At 42.1% G+C, this 23,217-nt stretch overlaps 1 protein-coding gene across 1 annotated transcript in view; it reads right to left on the reverse strand.

The window, feature by feature from the left end:
- Positions 1-202: 202 nt before the first annotated feature.
- The window catches only part of rnf220b (ring finger protein 220b), a 28,077-nt gene continuing 5,062 nt past the window's right edge, over positions 203-23,217 (reverse strand). Inside the window, exons 3-16 of the mRNA XM_034531017.1 lie at positions 9,459-9,585; positions 8,455-8,497; positions 8,271-8,363; positions 7,427-7,469; positions 7,047-7,136; positions 4,865-4,908; positions 4,478-4,565; positions 3,981-4,077; positions 3,660-3,719; positions 3,480-3,532; positions 3,264-3,348; positions 1,902-2,010; positions 1,016-1,090; positions 203-890 (exon numbers count right to left, since the gene is read on the reverse strand). Of these exons, the coding sequence (XP_034386908.1) occupies positions 819-890; positions 1,016-1,090; positions 1,902-2,010; positions 3,264-3,348; positions 3,480-3,532; positions 3,660-3,719; positions 3,981-4,077; positions 4,478-4,565; positions 4,865-4,908; positions 7,047-7,136; positions 7,427-7,469; positions 8,271-8,363; positions 8,455-8,497; positions 9,459-9,585 (1,079 nt within the window). The 3' untranslated portion in view covers positions 203-818. The remainder of the gene's footprint in view (positions 891-1,015; positions 1,091-1,901; positions 2,011-3,263; positions 3,349-3,479; positions 3,533-3,659; positions 3,720-3,980; positions 4,078-4,477; positions 4,566-4,864; positions 4,909-7,046; positions 7,137-7,426; positions 7,470-8,270; positions 8,364-8,454; positions 8,498-9,458; positions 9,586-23,217) is intronic.

The raw sequence follows: 23,217 nt of genomic DNA on the forward strand, positions 1-23,217 counted from the left end.
CAGAGTCATCACAACATGGCTGTGGACATGGCCTAAACAACGTGAGGTGCTTCCTGTCCATCCACGCCTAAAATCCACACACTCAACAGATGAATATTCATGTTACCCCCAAATAAGATTCCTTGTGAAACAACAACTTTTTAGACACACGTTTTATTGGAGTAACATTGATAAAATGTGATTTAATGACCCTATACAAAGAATTACATCAATGAGAAAGACAAAATTAGCATGAATGTAATAAGATTACTGTGAATGTGTTCAACTTACTGAGCTAAACAAATAATAAATGATCTAATCAAAGACAAACTCTGTACAGTAAATACAGTTGAGTTGCTAGTCAACATCATATACACACACACATATCGATCCAAACATACACACAACTATGTACATGTGCTTTGCATGTGATTCAATTTTTTTTCTTCATAAAACAGAAAAAAGGGTTACAAAATCGATAAATATTGTCCCAAAGTGTCGTTTTTTTTCTATTTGTCTTTCAGTGCCTGAGCTCAGTTGGTTTTAGATGTTTCTTCTGCTCAGTTGGATATTGCAGCAGAAACACAGATATTATACAGGCCTGTAAAGGAAGGTCAAAGGTCACACTTCAAATTGTCAGGGGTTAGTGGTTGTTAGAAGTACACTGACAGGTAGGACAAGGAAGGTGACAGGAGGAGGAGGAGGAGGAGGAGGAGGAGGAGGAGGAGGAGGAGGAGGAGGTTGAAGGAGGGAGTCCGTGCCAGGCCAGCTGACCACAAATCCACCCCTGATTGGTTAAAACAGAATAAGCCCCTCTCCTCATTGTGTGAGTGGCTGCGTCACAGGTAGACCCGCCTCAGGTCTCCAGGTGAGGTGATAGTGTTGCACTGAGGACACAACTTCTTTGCTCCCTAAAGTATAACGTAAGACAAAAAAAATATTTTTTTCAAACATACTTTTGTTATAGGCTACTTTGTTATTTTGTTTACTTCATGTTACTTCATGTATGTGAATCAACACAAATCAGATGTTATACCAGCGTTCGAAGCCAACACTCCTCACAGTGAACATGCCAGCACTGGATGGAGGTGAGAGGGGTTGTGTATGTGTCCTGTAAAAAGAAAACACAGGTGATGATTCCTTATGCAGTACATACAGCTGCCACTAGATGTCCATGTGAAACTATACAATAAGAGCTTTAAAAGAAGCTTCAAATCAGCTTTCTATTCAAACCCTTTTTTACAATAGTAAAGGTTTCAGTTTGGATACATCGTAAAAATACAGATTTTTTCAGTAGCTATCTCCATAAGTTAAAATCAAAAGGTAAGTCGCACCGACTTGCCTCCTTCTGCACACTCCTGTTAGTGCGCTTGTATTTAAATAACCACAACATATATTTTGTTGTATATAAGAGGGCTGTTATGAGATTGTTTTCATTATAGATTAAACCTCTTTTTTTCTATTAATCCGCAAACCATTTGCTCTATAAAATGTGAATTAAGTTGTGAATAATATTCTTCACAAGTCCTCAGAGATCAGCCATACAGTCAGATTGTTATATAGTTTCTTTGTTCAGTCAACAGCCCAAAACGATGATATAAAACCGAGCAATGGGCTGAGTAAACATGTGGAATCCATATCAGCATAATACAGAATTTCCATTAAAAAATACACTATATCTCAAACTGATTTAATTGAGACTTAGAAAATACTTCAAGTGGTTCCCATATTTGCAAAAAGCACATATCATAACATATCATCATCACCACAATTACAATAAATTCCATTTAAAGAGTATGACAGAATGTATTGACTTATTGCCTGAGGTCCCTTCAGGAATATATGAGCAGTTTCTGCATCACTGCGCTGTGATCTCTATTTTGTGTGTCTGCTCTGTTGATTTGATTCGGCTTCGTACTCACCATGCAGATGAGGCATTTAAATCTGTCTCCTTTAGACAACTGTTTCTCCAAATCCCGTATCCGCGCTTTAAGTGCATCCAGAGTTGTCAGCGTGGAATCCTCTGAGAGTCTGCATGCGCACACACACACACACACACACACACGGATGGACGGTAACAGGAGGGGAGATGGGAGGGTGCGTGGGTTAGGCAGACACTGGAGAGTCATTTATAAATCGAAGACAGATTAAATTATTCGCTGGCCAACATGGACACTGAGCATGAAATTTAGCAGCAATCACATTGCCTGCATTCGCTGTCTCATTTATCATAGGCAGAGGGTGTCTGTGTGTGTGTGTGAGAGAGGTGAGGGAGGGTTGGGGTGGGGGGGTGATGTCAGGATCCTCAGAGATAGACTTACACATAGACACACGTACAATTACAGGATAGAATATGTGCAAACATACTGTACAGCGAGGCAGACAGGCTGCGATGCATTAAGTGTGATGAAATGTGTGTACACGCCTGCTATGACCTTGATTGATGATATCATCACATTGATATAGTATTCTTGTGCATCAGGCTCGAGGGAGCAGGGGTAGGTAATCTGAACTGATTCCACAAAGAGAGCCTGGCACCCAAAATACACTTTAAAGAAAGAGATGGTATATTTTCCTCAGCTCTGATTGGCTGATTCACACCTGATTTTACACGCAGCCCACTTTGTTTATGACTTAGTTCTGAAGTCTAAACTGTGTGAGTCCACACCCAAATAAAAGCTTCTATATCAAACGTATTACACAAAGAGACAACAGCTTGAACATGTGCTGACGGTAAAGCAGACACCCAGACTGAATGACAAAGAGGACTATTTTACTCAAACAAAGGAAGGTACTTTATTCTTTATTCATTGGGAGAAGAACATCAGTCTTTACTGTCTTGTACAATATTACAGATTAATGCTTCTGTTGTTTGACATAAAACAAAAAATCACTCAACCCTTTGGACCACTTGTTTTGCATGTTTGTCTCTTGCTGTCGTTTTCCCCGATGCTGTTGTGTGCTATTGCCCGATGCTAGTGTGCATGTCTTTATTGTAATGCCTGTTGTGATTGTATGCCAGTAACTATGTGTTGGAAATGTTTGGATGTGTGTTGCTGTCTTTTAATTGTTTATATTTCTTTTAGACCCGACCCCTTTCAAGAGGCTTTGGCTTTTTCCAGATCGCCATTGTGAATAAGAATTTGTTCTTGATGACTTGTCTGGTTAATTAAGGTTGAATAAAAATAAAATTGGGATTATTAGCAGTGATGCCATCTCTGACGCTGAGAGATGTGACACAAATGTGTTCGCTGCGTATTGTAAGCTCCAAGTGACAAACTTACGTTTCTATCACAGAGTTTTTGCAGGTTTTGGGTAGACCAGCTACGCTGCCGTCCACTTTCTCTCCACTGCTGGTAGAGGGACTCCCTGAGAGAACAAACAAATAACATGGATAAATAACAGACAGGCATCTAACTCACATCTTGCTCTTATACAATTCATTTTTTTTCCTCATTTAAATCAATTGATTCATTCAATTAAAGTTTTTCTTAACTCACCATCATTTGACCATTTGGAAAATTCTAGATTTACTCTGGAGTCACTGCTGCTGCTGGAAAAACACAACAAAAGCAACATTTGAAATAAAAAAAAATGTCTTAATGAGCTGTGATAAATAGTAAAGAATAGATGTTCTAATTTGAACATCCACTGTGAATGAGACCAGGACAGATACATACTTTACTGTTGTCTCCTTGGAGCCTTCTCCTGAGCACAGGATTACATCTGTCTCTGTGTATCTGAGATCAAAGGTCAGGAAACATAGAACAACACAAGAATAGCAAAAGGTGAGACACATTTTACAAATGCTGAAACATGGTAATAGTTTGACTAAAGCTAAGTGTGTAAAGGAGTTTGTAAGAAAACCACAATCCATGAATGAGTCAATGAAGTGAAGATCTTCTGTTTTCAAGACAGCCAGCATTGCTCTTCACACCAAAATGTGAATAAGTAGAAAGGTAAACTCAAATATGCAGTGTTGCTGATGAGTTCAAGGATACTGCGCTCTGCCGTACTCCAGAGTATCATCTCCATCCACGTCCAGGTCTGCGTCGCTGTCTCTGCATTCTCTAGACGTCGTGCTCACCAGCGCTGCACCTGAGGACACGTTTTCACAACCAGACAAAGGTTTTAACAACGGTGGTAAGAAGCCGCTTGTGAAAGGATATCGTAAAGGCATGGGCGGGGGGGATTTCTAAGGTCGGGGAGAATTTCCGAATCACAAATGTTATGTTACGTTCCCCGCCTGCTCGTTTCTGTCAGTCAGTGTGTAACAAGTTTGCAGGTCAGAGAATCTCATGTAAAGGAAACCGTTACTTTCAATCTAACCTTCAAGGCTTCCTGCTCCGCTGTAATCTGGACTGAAAAGTTCAGTGGTTTTTCAACTGTCACTCAGTCACATTATTCACCCTGCACTGAACAAGGGTCACACACACGGGTACCTAGATGGCACGCACACACACACACACTCTTATGACACACACAGATGTGTGCTTACCTTTAAACCCCCCCACTATAGACGACATCTGCATCCTTCTCCTCTCATTCCACTCGTCCTGCAATGGCACCATTTCTGTTGAACCCTCCTGAAACGCGCACATACACACACACACACACACGCACACACATAAAACATAAAGTACACAATATCACTGTCTTGGTGAACATGTCCATATGCCTCCTGTAGCCTGGAGCTATGTATCTGCTTCTGTGTTTTCATAGCTGTGAACCTTTGCCGGCAGTGTTTTCACATGGATACACAGTGAGCTGACAGTGACACTGATGCTACGTGAACAATAGCAGTCAACAGTGGTGGTCGATTGCAAGAAAGATAGAACAAGGATTTTCATCTGTCTTCTTGGGAGAAAAACAATTAAGTACACACCTGTCCACCTTCTTGTTTCCTCCTCTTCAGCTTTCCGATCCTGGCTGGGGACAGAGAATAGAAAAGAAAAGGTTGAGATGGTGATTAAGATACTTTGAAACCAGGCCACAGTGACTTCAGCTGGACCTTTTATGATTTTTAACTTATCCTTTAATTCCTGACTGCATGAATAAGGTGCCTGATCCCATGACATTTTGAGTAGTCTCAAAATACAAATGTTTTCCATTTGATAGACATGTGAACTCCTCCCAGAGAAGAAAAACATAGGCAGGTTAGAAACAGGCAGGAGTTTGTGATGGAAGTCAGGGACTGTATAGAGGGGAGGGACGTTTTCCTTTTGGCTGAAGGTTGTCTGACATTCTTTGAGGGGATGCTCATTGTTCCTCATAGTAAATGTGTTTATATATTTTTTCAGTTCCACTTCCTTCATTCCTTCATCAAGCTCCTACATCGTTCGGTTTTAACAAAGTCCTCTGTCTGCCTGGGATCTCTGCCTTACTGCTTACTCAGTCTATTTCCCAGCTCTCTCTGCCTGCCTGCTCCACCATGAGGCTCCGTCCAAACCTAACGAACCCCATCTCTCTAACCACCGGAATACATTCCCTGTGAACAGTTACCAGAGTTCTGCTTTTGGGTCCAAGAAGGTTTATGGAGCATAACAGTTGCAGCAATTTGCAACACTGTTATATTATTTTGACATGTCGAGGGAATGGTGTTGCAGTTTTATTTTAGGGAAGAGGAGGATTCAAAGAAAACAATAATACATCTGGGAAGGGCCTTGAAACACTATAATTTGTTAAAAAACAATATATATTGTAGTTTAGTTAAGGGATGGATAAATTGTGGTGACTGATAACAAATTGAAAATAGGAGACCAAGCCCAAACTCAGAGTTGTTATTATGTGCATGGATGCAACAATTATTGCTACATTATCCATTTTTTTTAATGTGTAGTGTTAAATAGCATCACATTTAAATTAAAATGTTGAGATCTATTTTAAGTACAGTTTATATGTGAATGACCCTGTAACAGAAGAAGTTGACCACATTCACACACAAACCCTGAAAGAGCCAGAAAGCACAGATGCAGGTTTTACATATACAACAACTGCAGGATTTTTCAGCAATGGATGCAAAACGTTCCTCTCGTCCCCATTGTGTACCCCGGCCCTCCTCTCCCAAACCCCCCTCTCTGATATAAAAGTTAACATGGCAGAACACCAACTGCACCTCCTCTTTCCCTCTGTGACCTGACTGACTGCAGATTGCAGAAGAGGACATTAAGTTTTAGGGCCCTCTAATTCCCGCTGGATGACAGTGAACCCCTGGAGGAGGGACACGCAGAGAGCTGGTGGCCGTGACCCGAGTGCCGCCATCCCGGCAAATATAATGAGGGTTAAAGAGATGGTCATAGATGAGGAAGAGCTCATCAAACAGAGAGAAGAGAGAGAGAGAGAGAGAGAGAGAGAGAGAGAGAGAGGTTGATTAATCAACAGAGGAGCCCCCCCTCCTCCTCCTGACATGTATTTAGAAGCTCATTATGCTGTCCTGTTATAAAGCCCAATAAAGGCTAACAGACCTCGACAGCACTGGCAGTTTGAAGAGTCAGCTAAGAGCTGGAGAATCTCAGTGTTAATAATAACTGCAGTAAGATGTCTGCAGTGTCAGCCGCAGCTTTAAGGACGCTCAGCGAGTCTACGTGTCTGTATCAGTGCAGAGACTCTATTATATCCAAATTTAAATTTAAAATAGTTACTATTGTTTATCTATTAATGTGTTGTTTAAGTAATCTTTTTTGCTACCACTTGGAGTATGTTATTATGAATAGTTTATAAGTTGTAAGTAATGGCTTTCTTAATTAATCATTCACTAATCATTTGCTTCATAGAAGAGTTTGAAGTCATTAATCAGAACCACAGGGTGTTTATTCCACTATAACGTGTTCATCATCACTAGATAGATTATGGTAAAATGTCTTCATTAATTACATAATAACTTCATTCGACTGTGGCAATTAGTAAAACATTTATCAACCATTGATAAAACCATTAGTCATATCTTATAAGCCCTTCAGTAGAAAGTCATATTCTTTCTTTAAATTTAGGGACTGAAAGCCAAACTCAACAGCTGCTCGTCCTAGTGAAACGTGATGATGAAGGAAGTGCTTCTCGGTGTGTCTTACCAGCTTGTGTGCAGTCTAGGTGGGCTCCTGCGCTGTGGGGGCGTAATGGGGCAGATTTGACGTAGCACCTGCACCAGCAGAGGTCATCGACTGTTAACATATCAAGAGGTCAAAGTTGAAAGGTTAATAGCTCCTCTGCTCGTGTGGGCGCTAGGCCGGTGTGAGATGGTGTGGGAAAAAGTGTGATATCTAAACCACTGGTGAGGGGTGACGGGGCGGGGGGAGGGGGGGTTGGACGAAACACATAACTAGTCGCATCAGTGTGAACAAAAGAAACTACAATGTTTTTTAAAGACTCTGAGTCCTTTTTCTTTTCTTTATTCAAAGCCTATTAAAACAGAAGACACAACATTTGGGCCACTCTTCATGCATCGACATACCATTTAGTCGTGTGTGTCTGTTGGCTCGGACACGGAGAAACGTCTGCAACAGTCAGAAAGGACAACATCAGAATTCATTTCTTTCTCAAGTAGGACTTAAACAATATCTTTTATTCACATTTCTATTGGAATAAATGAACAGCGGCCCAGTAGATCGTGGTACGGTATTAACACACTGGATATCGGTATTTCTTACGATAGTCACCTTTATTAGGATGGAAAATTGAGCAGCATTAAAAAGTATTTTTTAGGGAAAGTACTTAACCGACACCTACATCATCTTTTATGCTTCATATCTACTTAATTTTCTATGTTTGTACTACATTTGCTTAATAATGTCTATTATTTTTCTTTGGTGGAATTCTTCCTTATCAGGATTTCATAAGCCTTTATGTTTTCGAGCTATATAAATGCAATTTACTTGACTCCTGATGAACCTTTTATTTATAAGTGTGAGAGTAAACGCAGCATTTGATCAACCCCGGTCCATAATACTGGTGCCACAACAGGAGAAAAATAAAATGTTTTTATTATGCTCCTAACTACTCGTGTTTAGTGATTTTATGGTGGCCGAATCGAAAGTATCAGATCACAAGTTTGTGAAAAACAATCAAAAGAATTGCACAAATTCACTCAGTGATCCCAAGTAAATTAAATAATAAATTAACTTAAATAATCATAATATTAACTCTTGTTCTGGCACATTAGGTTTCTGTACATCTTCAGGAAAAGCAGGATGCATTTACACATTTTTACTTCTGAATCTGAGCACAAGTGGTAACACAAATGTTCAATCATGTCGTTTTGTACATCTGGAAATTAGATTAGTTATCATTTAACTCACCTGGTATCGGTCCGAGTGGGCATCCTCAGATGTTCGAGGGGGCGAGGTGGGAGAACCTCCTTCACGCTTGATATGAAGCGAGAGTGACAGAGACTGGAAAGAAAAAGGAGAAAGAACAGAAAGTCAGAGAACCTATCACAGCTTCTGTGTTCTCTTTAAACTCACGAGGGTAGCAACTGTTTACCTTCGGCGCCCTTATGAGGTGGTTGTGCTGCACCGGAGTGGCACTGCAGAGAAAAGAGGAAAATCATACAAAAGCCCACGAGACACACACAAGTCAACGACACAATGTTCCCATTAAATTTACAAACACAATATTGTCTTTTAAATGTCATCTTGTGAATACCCACTGCTTTCATCTTGTCTGAATTTGTGTCTGAATCTGTGTTTAACCTCATTTAGCTCTTTCTCACTTTATGTCTATCACACAGATACTGTACACACGCACACACGCACACACGCACACACGCACACACACACACACACACACACACACACACACACACACATACAGTGTCCCCGTGGGCCAAGTTCAATTTGAAACCATTACTGTCCACGGAGCGGTCGTTAAGCAGATTTGGAGTGTAATGTCTTTATTGGAGGAATCATTCTTCTGGTCTAAGCAGCAGGTAATGTGTCTGTGTGTCTGTGTGTCTGTGTGTCTATGTGTGTGTGTGTGTGTGTGTACTCCTGGTCCTTGTGTATATGTTTTAGACTGTGAGTGTGCGTGTGCTTAGGGCTCAAAGCAGCCATTAGAAGGACATTATCCACACGCTGTTTGATTGGTCACCTCAAGGCCGGAGGCTGTAATATGAAATATGTAGGGAACAATGAAGCAGCTTGTAAACACTGCACGCAGGTGACAGAGGAGACAGGAGATACCACCTGGGGAAACTAAAGGGAATGGTGGTGTGTGTGTGTGTGGAGAAGGGGGGGATCCTTTTGGCTACAAAATCTGTCAACGTTTATTATCCCCTGAAAGCTGAACAGAAATAGAAAGTCTGGGATGCAAAACAGTAAGAAAGTGACAAATGGATAACTGAAGGAAGTGAGAAGAAAATGGTTTGAGGTAGCATGTGAAGATGTGATTCTCAAAAGGTGCCGTGAAGAGCTTTCTGAATAAAACCACGTAATGTTGAATTAAAAACAGGGGAAGAATTATAATGAATTATAATTTGAACATGATACCTGATATGTATCTGGGCCAGTTCGGTCAACTCCTGCTCCATGTGATCCTGCAGCTCTCCTGGTCGCAGAGTCGCTTGGCAGACTGGACAAACTGGGGCCTGAGCATCATAGAGTCCCTTCACTTTGCCTGCATAATAAGGAGAGGGAAAGCGTTAAAAGAGACGTTACAAGAACAAGTGTTTCAGGATTCTCCCATGATGGCGGTTGAATAGTCGTGAACTGAGATGATCAAAGTGGCAAACATGCTCAGAGCTGTTTGAATTCTCTAAATGCTAAGGAAAGGTGCGTTAATGCTTCCTTTCTTATCACTTTAGCATAGGATACACCAGATCGTCCTTTACAAAAGAGAAGGAAATAATGCTGTCCCACAATTCCTTGCGGCAGCCGCATTTAAAGCGGCACACCATTCTGCAGTCAATAACATACGCCGTCGCTGTGTAATTGTGCGCTATGATAAATGGAAAACCTCCTTCTTAAGGAGGTGGGAATCTGTCTGGACAGGGATCCTATCTTTTCTTTTTAATTTAATTCTAGAGCATTTTGCCCTCATTTGATAATTTTCAACAAAGGCCTCAAGCTGGACTTGAACCGGTGATCTTACTCTCTAGGCCGCCATGACACCTAGTGTAATATTCCTGCAGTTGATAACATTCTTCACTGTGTGTGTGTGTGTTCAGGCAACTATCTGTACTATTGACTTACAGTGGCAGTGAGAGTAAAATAAGGTTACACACACATATAAACACATAGACGACTGCTATGGCCCCCTGCTGTCAGTGTGTTGACATCATAGGCTGTCAATAGGAACATTACCCAGGAGGGCCACTCGGCCCATTGGGCCCCACTGATGGATTACTGCTATAAGCAGCCAGCTGGGAACCTGAGGAGCTCTACTATATCAAGATTTTACCTAGTAGATGAGGTGATTTACTCCTGAAAGACATCAATCACATGTAGAGAGCTAGTAGGCAAGATGCACCTAATTTCCATCACTGCACAGTCAATGCAAAACAAATGACAGAGCTGGCAATCACAATTTAACATGTTTTAATACAGAACATTACAAACAGATTAGTCTTTTTTTTACAGTTTCTCAGTTTCCCCCTCAATGTGACTGACTGAACTACCTTGAGGACCTTATTATCCGAACACCGGACGAAAACTTTCCCCCCAGCTCCACTCCAAATGACCAGCGACATGACAAGCTCAGATGTCTGTCGGCAAGTGCCGTCCCCTGACATCAGTTGAGCTATGAGCTCTCACAATGAGGAACCAAATAGGACAAAATGGCCTCTAAATAAAACATGGGATGGAAAATAGAAAGTGGAGTCAGGTGTCCTTGGAAGAGTGACAGCTCTCCTGGTTTCACCTCTCTCTCTCTATCTATCTCTCTCTCCCTCTCTCTCTCTCTTTCTCTCTCTCTCTCTCTCTTTCTCTCTCTCTCTCTCTCGCCTTTTTTGCATCCCCTCGCGGAAGTCTAAATGACTTTTCCCGACACGCATCGAACGTTCCCGGGCTTTCTGCGCTCTGCCGCCCGGAACATGCAGGCATCAGTAAACAATGAAATCTCTGGGCTGAAATTGAATTTATAACCACATTACCTGGACAGATAACGTCTCTGAATGGCGCCGCGATAAGAGCAATGGGATTTGATTTTCAGGTGTTTTATTGGTCCACTTTTTGGATAAGCCCCCCTCCTCCGGCTACAGCCTCTCCCCCACCCTTCACCTCTGTCCCACACAAACATCAGATTTAATTATGAGCGGGCATGTTTGGATGTATGGATGAGTGTGTGCGTGTGTGTGTGTCTGTGTGTACATGCTTTTGCTACAACCTGACTCTGGGCTTGTGCTGCGCTCTCATAAGTGACAGTTGTTGGTTCATGACCACCTTTTTACACGTCTCCATCCCCCCACCCCCGCCCACATAAACCCTGTCAGTATCAGTCAGCCTCAGCCCCTCTTCAGCCTGGGGGGTCTCAGACACATAACAGGGGGCTGTAAAACCTGCCTGTGGGGCTTGTTAACTGTTCCCTCACTAAGGCAACTGGCTCGGATGGATTGGCCCTCTCTGGCCGAGCTGTGCTGAGTTTGACTGGCTCATCTCCAAATGGATTCCCTGTGTCTCTGATTGTTTCCTTTTTCTGTCTTTCTGTCTCGCCAGTTCAGGACTTTATTTTCCTGGATGTCTTGCCTTTGTCCAGCTGTCATTTGCTCTCTTCGCTTCAATTACTGTTCCCACTTGGGAGGAGGCTTCTTTGGCTAAATTCAAGGCTTTTTTCTATCCCTATGTTGTGGTCACTTCAAAATTGACTACACTATTTTCACAATAAAATAAAAGTCCCACTGTGGACTACAACGGTGCTATATGTACAAGTGGAACACCTTTCTAGAAGGAATCACACAGATGAGCATACACAAACATACCTTTATACGATCTCTTATCTCCCCAATGGATTTGAAGAGAACACACCCTTGGGGAGAATTAACCATCAGAGCGCTGCGATATGTCTGTGCCGTGTCTCCACTATCAAGAACATCACAAGATAGTAAAGTTCATGTTTTTTGTAAATAAACGAGCACTCGTCCTTGTCCCCCGTTGTATGATTGATGGTCAAATCCAGTTTCTGTTGTTCTGCATCAAGACGTGGACTGTGACTGTCCTGCGTTCAGTGCTCGCCACTGCAACAGAGAGATCAGAATCCCGCTGACAAATCCTGAAAGCTTCGAGTCCCCCGAGGGCCTGGGTAATGGCCGATTGCAGCGCCCATATGACGGCTGCCAGTTCTGCTGATGCAGACAGAGCGGAGATGCCTAACGTGACCTTTAGTGAATGCCACATCACATCAGGCCTGGATGTCACTGGCTGACATTATGCTGGGGCATGAAAAGGCTGTTCTGCAGGAGAGACATGGTGACGAACGTCCCCCCGGTGACAAACCTGTGGACGTGGCATAATTCTGATTGACGTGAGGAGGATTGGACGGCTTTGAATGGCAGGGGACGTTCAAGCAAGCATCCAGAGGAGCTTGTGGAGGATGTGCCGCTTGTTTTGCGTTGGCTGGGTCTGTTTTTCTCTATGTTCGCTGGCAATAAAGTGCTGAGACAACTCACTCCAACTGGCATCATTATCCCAATCATCAAACAATTCTCTAAGCACATCAGAAATCCCTCTATAAAGTCATAACAAGCACAGACTCTATATAACCAGTAGGCATGTAGAGATTGGCGGGGGGAGTAAAGTTAACGCTTGGCGGCTAACACTGCAGTGGTGGGTTGTGTAGGCAGGTCCTTGGCACACTTTCAGAGGAGATTGAGGGCTATAAAAGCCATTGGCTCCTGCCACACCTGTACCCCACCCTATCCCGCGGCCTGCTTCCTTATTAAAAGCATCACATGCAGGATATTAGTCAGGGTTTTTTGCCGTCTGTGAGGTAGAACTAACCTCTGAAGCGGAGGGGGGAGAGGGGAAAGTATGCAGGCCGCCGTTTGTATTTTATTGGGGAAATAATGGCCTATTGAGAGGTTGGGTATTTAATGAGCAACATAATAGGCCCTGTAGTAACACATCTGCTATGAGCAGAGTCATTTCCTCAGCTTTCAAAGGCTGCTGCTCCAGCCTTTGAAAGCTGCTTAGTTGCCTTTGACTTAGTACTTCTAGATATCTGCTTTTTATTAATTGCAGAATTGCTACACCGGTAAAACATAAAATACAAATGTGCTGCTTGGATCCATGTTCATTCCTAACCACATTCAACACCCGATGAAGACAAACTCCCTCTCCTGGCTTGACCTCAAATTTCTCACTGTCCAATCTAATTCCAGCATCCTTCAAAAATATCCCTCCTACTCTGCAATCAATTGTGTTTAATGTATTAAAGACACTCACCACAACCACCGCAACCTTTGGCCCTTCCACAAATCAATGCCTCGTTAGACCACTAATGATCATTCATTGACTAATAAGATCTGTATCAACCTCTTGTAGAACATTGATTGGCCTTTGGCCTCTGTAGTGGGTCTGTGCATTATGTGGACAACGGGAGACGGCAGTCGTAACTCCTGGGGAGTCAGATGATGAAAATGCTCCTGGTGGGAATGGACAGAAATCCTAAACCCCAAATAGACTCATTCTGAAGCACCTCAGGCCAAATCCCTTTTCTTCTGCCCTACAGATCAATGGACATAACCTCTCTGACCACAAGTCAATCAGCGCACAAACCCCCAATTTCTCTCGTTCTTTCTCTCTCTCATCTTCTCCATTAGTCATCACAATTGTTCCATCAGGTGCGGGCGCGGCACAGCATGTATGTGTCCAATCATCTCACTGATGGTGAGTGGACTGGCTAGCTGTGCGACTGTCTCCCTGTGACCATATTTCCCTTCTCAGGACCTTAGGGCAAAGATCGAACCCTGCCTCCGCTTCGCTCCAACCAATCAATCCGGCCCTCATTGAGATGCATGGCTCAATGATCTTTGATAGTGACTTACAGATTGGAGAGAGGGAGTGGAAGTCAGAAGGCAAAGTTAGGACTGTCCTTGGGTATTTGTGGTAATATGAGGCTACTTACAAGCCACATCATGGGGGAATGTCTGCAGGTTCATTTGAAGACTGAAATATCTGAAAAAACATCAAGTCTGCTGATTCATGGTGGGTGCAGAGCTTGTAAATGCCAATTTAATGTTGTTGTTTTTTCAATAATGAAGTCAAGAGGTCCGCTTGGTTCTGTAATTGATTGATAGCCAAATAAGTCATTATGATCAGCCTGACTAGATCAGGTAAGGTCCCACTTTATTGTTGCGAGTTTGGGGTCTGTGTTTCTACCTGAGAAGAGAGTGGAAGAGAAGAAGTACTGGGATAAGGAGGTTAACATATTTTTTGCAAATAATTGACAACGGTGACAAACAAGGTGTTGTTCTGTCTCTACTTGGGTCTGTTCAGGTCTGGTTTGGGCATTATGGATCAGGCCAAATTATTCTCAGGCCCTCTGCTTTCTTTGAGATCCAGTCTCTTTTTTATGGTTTGGGGTAAGTTTTCACAGGTTTGTTTTGAATCAGGTCCAAAATTATGTTTTCATGAGGAAGTCAACCTACCTAGTTCGGGTCCCACCTGGAGCCTTTGTTGTATGTCTTCTCTCTGTCTCTCCTTATTCATACTCTCATCTATCTACCGTCAGCAGTTATGATCCTCCAAAAGCTGAGATGTGATCAAACTCATACTCTGGGCAGCAAATGCCAAATCCAGACTTTGACATCCATTCTCTGACTGTTGTCTGTCAAAGTCAGTGCTGTCGCGTTGGATCAAGAAGCCACTGACAGTGGACAGTGAAGGAGATGTTCACCGGTGGCCTGTCACTCAGGCTGATGCTATCAACCTGCACTCGCTAGGCAGACTGGAATATACTGTCATACTATATCGCACTGCCATGACCTGAACCTCTCTCAACACACTTCAGGCAATCAATTGCCATAATCGGTTTAGGTTTAACCGGAGTTCATTTTTGCCAGGAGGGAAAGGTTTTTTCCATCAGCTACATTTAAAATCCCATTTTAATGATTTTACAGTCTTGTATGGGTTTTAAAATCTACCACAATTGGATTTGGGAAACACTTTTAAACCAAACAGTAGTGGAAAACATAATGGTGCTTCTATTAGCTCCTGAAAAGTTGACATTTTGCAGAAAACGGCAACATCCACGCCCCACTTGTTAACAATTTGAGCTGCAATGAAACCCCGGCCAAAGTTTGTAGGGTTTCAATGAGTGCCTTCCTCTGGAAGTAAGTAACTCATGAAGTCATGCGTTAGCCTGCTGTGAGGTATTTATATTCCATGTACCGGCTTGATTGATAGTATACATGTTCTTTTCTTTTTTTGTATGGCCACGTGGGTTGAAGCAAACATGTTGATTCAAAACTATACATTACTCTGGTCACGATCGTCTCAACCACCAGAGGGAGAGAGAGAGAAAGAGAGAGAGAGAGATCAAGAAGCTAATAAACAGATCACAATCCCTCATTAGAGGCTCATTAGATTGGCTCAAAAAATAAAGATCACCATTAGCTGGATCACTGATTAATACACATTAATACTCTCTCTTTGTCTCTCTTCCTCTCCCACTCTCTCTCCCTTATTATTTGATCGTCTCCTCATCACTTCTCTCTCATTTTCTTTTCCCCTCTCGCTCCTTCTCCCAATTAGTGGTTAATAAGGAGAAAATGAGCGGATCGCTCTGTTGCTTACATCAACTACTCAACTTTTGGACAAACAGTGTGTCACTATGTGTTGAACTCACTGAAGAGTTTAATTGTAGCAGGACTCATCAGTGGTACAACAACTGTACAGACTATAACAATTAATCCATATAATTGTTCAGTTGGGACCATTATCTTACAGCAGTGTCCAAAACAGAGAGCTCTTACAATGCTTCAGTTTTTGTCTGCTTCTCCTGAGGTGAGGGATTTTCTATATTTCCCAAAATGCCTTAAAAAATAAACTCCCCAGAGATCACGCCTGAGCTTTTTGTATCAAGTAGGCGACTGTGGTGCCAACTCTGACGCATTCAGCGTTGTAGGCACACATACCGGGTTCTCTGTCACACGCTCTTCAACTCCCTAAACAAACATCACAGCGTCATGTTGGCAAATTTAAAACAACAAGATTTAATAAAAGAAAAGTGAACTCTTTGAACACCTCCAATAACATGTTTTTTAGAAAGGGAAAACGGTGGATTTACTGCGTTCTTACTGTTGCCGTCAGATTCTGAAAATGTCGATGAGTTTTCCAGATGGTGGTGAGAGGTTTAAAGTAAAGTTATTTGCATACATTTAACAAAAACAATCTCAACATAAGACGTATTATTATGACTCCAAATGAGTTTGCTGTGAAAAATAAAAAGGGGTAGAAAGAAGGAAAGACTTAAAAAGAGAGGAAAAGAGAGGAATGACGCATTGTATTACAACACCAGAACCACCTTGAGTAAAGCATTACATTAGGTTTGCTCTATAGGAAAATTAGGATTTTTGGACAATTTGCTCCTGCCCCCTCCTTTTTTTTTCTCTTCTCCAAAGTCATTTAATTGATGTACTTTTCTTGTGATTTGTTAGCTTGTACATACATCACTATGTTAACTATGTTGAACTGGCTTCATTTCATGGAAAACGGCACCAACTGCGTGAACACGAACACAGTTACAATAAAAATACATATGACAAATAAAAGAAAGGAAGGAGAGAGAAGTACAATACAAAGAGCAGAAAAGAGTAACACCCAAAAGAAGAGCAAGCAACAAAGTGAGAGCCTTACTACTCCTTACTTAAAAGTTGTATTGCATAATTCTCTGTGTTTTGCCAGAAATCCATAAGAATAATACATTTAAAAAACTGACACACCAAAAATCCCAGAAAAAGAGATCATTTTCTGTTTTTGTGTAGTTATTAACATGTGTTTAACTACATTTTCATTTTCAGCTGATAACTTGACACACACTGTCCTGCTCTAGCAAAGAAAACACACCCACCTGCTTCCCCTCGCACACCTGTCCCACATACGTTGTGTGCAGTGCAGGTGAGCGTGGAAGTCTTCACCATTAGAGACACACTAACACACTTCAAACAAAATCTAAATTGTTGTGTTCCACCTGCAGGAAACATGCCGGGTTTAAAGCCCCGCATTAGGCCTTAATCACAGTGCTAGCAGGCCTCTAGTCAGAACCTTTCGGACACCATCTCCCTTCAGACACTGAGCAGGGATCACAGATAACCCATCTGCCTCCCCCTCTCCTCCAGATAACATCTGATACTGTCAGAAACTGTGTTGACTGCTGCTGGTACGAGGGGACCACAAGCACCTGGCGCTCTGTGATACATCTGTATTTGGGTTAGTCACACTTCCTAAATGATGTTATTGCGTCTGCCTGGATGAGCAAACAATTACGGCAGATGACGATGGTTCAATCTTCAAATAGTGGAAAGATACAGATGATTGAGCAGCTTATCTTCAGTAACCCACACACAAAGGAAAGAGTAATCGGGGCATTTAAAGGCCTTAGCTTTGAAGATTACTTCATATTAAAAGGTGAAGAAATCTTGGAGGAAAAATATATATTTTCAAATATCTAAGAAAGCTCTTGTGTAAATGTGAATTATTATTTTAGGAAAGTCTCAGATTTACATTATACAGACAGATATACATACACTTTATATGATTCACATAAAAATATGCATTTCATGAAACTTTCTTGTAGCTGCCTACATTTTCTGTAAATTTGAAGGATGTTCTATTAAAATAACTGCAATAACTCATTTTTAATCTCTTTTTCATGTGAATCAGAGTGTGACGGCCCCGAAAGACATCAAATCTAACTAATGCCATCAACAAAAATGTAATAATATAATGTAGAAATATTTTTTTTGCAGGTCTGTTGTGTTGAATTAAATAATATTGTAAAGACGTTTAAGTTATTGTGCCCCCATCTATGTGATGACATACTTTTAATTCAACATTAAAAATGTTTCAAGTAAATTGCCTAAATGTTGAAATATATTGTGCGGTTTAAGCTTTACACCGCAAACAAAGGTGGGCAGTAAATAATGCTTTTATGGTTGTTTTCTTTTGAGTATAAAGGGCATCCTTGCATGTTGTGTGTGGTATCCCAGCACCAGACTGACTCCACTCGACCCTGAAAGCTTGTTGAGAGAAAGATATATTGAGCTTTAATACAAAACTCTCAAGTGGAGGGACGACCCTCCACATCAGACTTGAAATCACTGTTGTGAGAGTTTTATTGTGTGCGTGTGTGTGTGTGTGTGTGTGTGTGTGTGTGTGTGTGTGTAGATGGATTAGTCAAAGAGCAAGTGTGAAGTGAAACTAAAAGTGTGAACACGCACACTTTGTATTGGTTTGTGTGTGAGAGGGAAATGTGTGTATGTGCTCGTGTTTGTATCATTTGCACAGTTGGACTGTGCAGCCCCGGTGAGCGCAGCGCAGTGTGAGCCCCCGTCGATACGCCCATCCGATCTCCCCTGTCAGCAAACACAGGAGAACAAAGAGGCCTGTGGCAGCGCCAGCGGGTATAGATCTTCTCTCCTGTGTTCTCGCTCAGCGGGGTCACACAGGAGCCGCTCACAGTTCAATCTCCTCTACTTGACTGATCAGGTCAGCCACTGCTAATGAGACTGGACCCTCTCCAGTCTGCAGGACCCTGGACCAGCCCACCCAGAGTAAAAACAGGAGTCCACTCAGATAAGAGTAGCTAGTTCAAACTGTGATTCAAGTTAAAACTAATTAAAAGGAATTATTGGTTTGACATTGTCTTGGTTAAAGCCCCTTTTAGTCAAAATGTACTTAGTACGGATACACCGATTCAGTGCGTGAGCTATGGATTTTACACTAAAATATGTGTCTCAGAGGAAAAAGAGCAGTACATGTAGGCTACCCTAGAGTTAAATACCCTACAGTATTTATTTTCAATATTATAACATACTATTTTATACCAGCATGAAAAATACTGAAATACTGACACAAACACATGTTTTTTTTGTTTGTTTTTTAAATGTAAGAGTAATATCCATATTTTCCAAGAGGGATTTAAAATAATCATATTTTGGTGGATATCCGATAACTACAATGTTTTATAAATTAAAAAATATGTATTTTTCAGAATGGAAATGTCACAGTATATTTATACTTTACAGGGCATTAAAGTTTCCTCTTAAACACACATTATGCTAAAAAAGAAAAAAAGTTAGATTATAGCACATATCCATTAGATTTTGATTGAGTCAGCATTATAATCAGTTTAGGTTAATGAAAAATGATAAGGCAATAAGACACCTGTTTTCAATCCAAAACCTTTACAATTCTAAAAACAGGTAAAACTGCACTGGAAACTTGTTTGATCCCACTGGACACATTAGAGGTCGCTTACTGGACTGGATTATCATGGTGGATATTTTACAGTGTTGAAGCTGCTGTGTGACTTTTCTTTTGTGAAACTCTGCTCCAGTAGCATAGCAACTTGAGGTTCTATAATGGTGTCATTTGCATTGAAACAATCCACAGCATGTATCCCATAATCATTCAGTGATTGATTTGTAATTGCACTAATAGGGTCACGACCGAGACAATAGGATGTGTGAGGCAGAGTCCTTGCTCTTACCCAGCCTCACAGACTCGCAGCGGGCCTGCTGAGCGCTGCCTGTGTGGTCTGTGGGGACAATTAGCACAATCTCCATACTAATGGCAGCCTGTAATGGACACTGCTGAGTCTGCCAGCTACTGTGTGTGCGTGTGTTTGCATATTATGCATGTGTGTATGAAGGAATGTTTGCATATGCGCATATCCTTCAGCGTGAGTGCCTTCCTGTGTGTAGTTGAGCGTCTGCCTGCCCTCTGGTGTGTGTGTGTGTGTGTGTGTGTGTGTGTGTGTGTGTGTGTGTGTCTGAGTTAAGTGCACACAGTTCCTGTGTTTATGTATTTATGTGTGTGTGTGTGTGTGTGTGTGTGTGTGTGTGTGTCTGCCTTACAAGTGAGTGTGTGTGTAAGTAGTTGGTAGCCTGTATTTTACTGAAGTGACTCCCTCACCACCAGCACCCCCTTTGCTCGCGGCTCTAACCCTGATCCGCGTCCAGTCATTAGCACCATAATAAAGAGTTGAGACAACACGTAAAAGGTTATATACTGCTGGACTGCTGTTATCCTATCAATTATCAGGCCCGTGATTTATGGCTCAGACCCAATGCTATTCTCTGAGGAGAATTGGGGGAGTGTTTACACCCCTACACAGCGGGGTGAAGGGTCAATCCTGGCAACCTTTGACCTTTCAGGCAGGGGTGCACTGGCACTGATGGGAGTGTGCGAACAGCACTGGAAGTGACTAAATCGATAAGTGGATCTTTAAAGATGCATGTGTGAGTAATCTGTACTGTTTCCTGTGCTTTATCATATTTGAACTGTACCATGTGCATACTATAAATAGCTGTCTCTCCAAGAGTTTAATTGTATTGCTTTTAAGTAAACTGTTGAGTGGCAATAGTATAGGGAGAGGAGAATGAGTAAATGAGGGAGTCCACACTCCAATATGTTCATGCTTTCAGAAACGTGTCTAGAATCTCTTCCTTTTATTCAAATTCAATAACTTTGCACCAAAAAAATAAAAATCACATTTGATCATCTACAATGGCTGCCAATCCTGCTTAAGAAGCCACTGAATAATGTCAGGACGTCATGTATTTGGGAAGTAAAGCTATCACGCCTGGCATGCCTTTGACATGTTTTTGTCAAGCTCCTCCACAGCTGGGAGACTTGCAGCGAGCACAAGTGACATGCTGTAATGAGGTCTGTGTGTAACACAAGGCATATATATACAGTATATATATATAAATATATACATATACATATATGTGTACGTGCAGGATTGGTGTGGTCTTGCTGTCTGAGTGCGCTGCTCCTCAACAGCATGTGTTTAACCCCAGCGTTTGGCCTCGCTGCCCTCTCTATCTGCCTGACTGATTTGTTAGGCTCTGGGGACAAAACGGAGACTGTGCGTGTGCGTGTGCGTGTGTGTGTGTGCATGTGCGCGTGTCATTTCTGCGATTCACTCTACAGACATACCCCCTCTGTCATACCCCAAGCCTTTACTATACACACACACACACACACACACACACACACACACACACACACACACACACACACACACACACACACACACACACACACACACACACACAGGTCTTTGATGTGAGATCAGAGGCAGTGGTGATGCAAGTCGATCAGGTGTGTAGAGAGAAGTAGAAAGAGGGAAAACGGAGTGAAGGGAAGAAGGAAAGATGGCCTCTGTTAAAATAAGGTTGTTGTTTTAACGACCCCTGGGCCCTACACTCATTCTGACCCTCCCTCTCTCTCTCTCTCTGTCTGTCTGTGTCTCTCTCAGCACACTTGAGCCTCTCTCCCACTTGCACACAGGCAGCGCTGTTCGATCACAGTAGGCGACGCAGCGATGACAAGATGTGACTCGTGTTTCGGCAGAACATGATATTGACCGTCAAACAGGTGCTGATGGTCACCACAAAAAGACCCCCACAGCCACACACAGATTTCCCCATGCTACTGTAAAAGCCGACTGCCAGACTTGTAGAAATCCTGTCTGTCTCAGACGAGCCGTGTGGTCCACAGCCTGACACTCTTGAAGATACTTCAGCCTGCATGGAGGCCGTAACACACACAGACACACACACACACACTTCATCGACAAACACACAATGACGTATTAAGACAACATGTAAACCGAACAACATGGGGGGAAAACGTACATATTGCCTCTCTCCAGCCCTTATAAGATGAAGGGAAGGAGGTAAAAAGCCAAGAAGAGTTTCCCCTCCTGCCAGGATGAAAGCCTCTTTTACTTGGGAGAACATTAGGAGAACAAACTACCATCACAACAGGAGGGGGAACAGTCAACCGCGGAGTGCTCTCACATCAAACACAACCACCATTAATATTGTAATGCTTCCTCCCTGAGTGTTTGATATCAAGAACAAGACTACCAGTGTGGCCAGTACAAGAGCTTGTTGCACATGTCACTCATTTGAGAAATTGTGGCTTTAAAAACCGAATGAATAACACAGTGGCTGCAGTATGCGATGCTGTCAGACAACAATAACTGATCTGTAGGAACCAAGAGTTTAGCATCTTGACTTTCAGCGTTCTTTTATTTTCTGTTTTTGAATCATCAAATGGTTTCTGGAAGGATTAATCAAAGCTGGTTAGTATTAAACTTGATTACAGATGAAAAACACTCAGATCAACTGTAGTTTCTTTTACAAAACAATATATTGTGCGTCGTCATGATTTGATGAAATACTTTAGTATGAGTTCACTTTGGATGCTTGTTTCACTCGTCTTTTTGCTTCTTTCTTTCTATCAGCCAGTCGTGTTGTTCATATTTCGACCTTCTTTTTACTACATTACTTCAGTTTTCTTTCTAAAGTTTGTACGTGACAGATCACACCGACACAAATCACAAACAAAAGGAACATGAAAAAAATAGGCGTAAGCATATGGTGAGTGTGACTATTGATGCATGGAGTGCACACGCAAGTCCGCCTGATAAGGAGTATACACCCTGGGAATAATAGCGGGCAGCGGATACTATATGTGTATGCATGAGCATCGAGTGGTTGCTATTGATCTCCTGTGGCCTGCCAGTGGGATGTAAACACTGTGTCTTTCAGCAGGAAGCTCCATTCAATACAAGCAGCCGTCAACGACTGCTACACAGAAAACACAGCGCACAGACTCCCTGTTATCAAATCAGCACACACAGCTCGAGTTTACAGCCTGGTGGGTGTGTGTGTGTGTGTGTGTGTGTGTGTGTGTGTGTGTGTGTGTGTGTGTATGGGTGTGTGTGTGTGAGTGAGGGAGAAACATGTCAATATACCGTACAAACTTGTATGCATCAATAGGTGTATAAAAAGTATACAAACATGCACTGCTGGTGGGTGAAAAGCGTGTAACAGCATAATTGTGATCATTTTACTGGTTTAATGGCAGCATGACCACACGCTCCTGACAGCAGTAATATAATAAGATCTAACTCACATCCATCTGAACGTGTGCCTGCATGCATACACTGCGCACACAACGCATGTAAGCTGTGTCTGGCACAAGCTCAAAGTCTTCAAACTTCACCACTGAGATAATCCATGTGCCAAATCTAAGACGAATCTATGTAATATTGATTCTGTTCGGGCGGCGCACT

This window comes from Cyclopterus lumpus, chromosome 4 (genome assembly GCF_009769545.1).
Source record: "Cyclopterus lumpus isolate fCycLum1 chromosome 4, fCycLum1.pri, whole genome shotgun sequence".
Classification (NCBI taxonomy): Eukaryota; Metazoa; Chordata; class Actinopteri; order Perciformes; family Cyclopteridae; genus Cyclopterus; species Cyclopterus lumpus.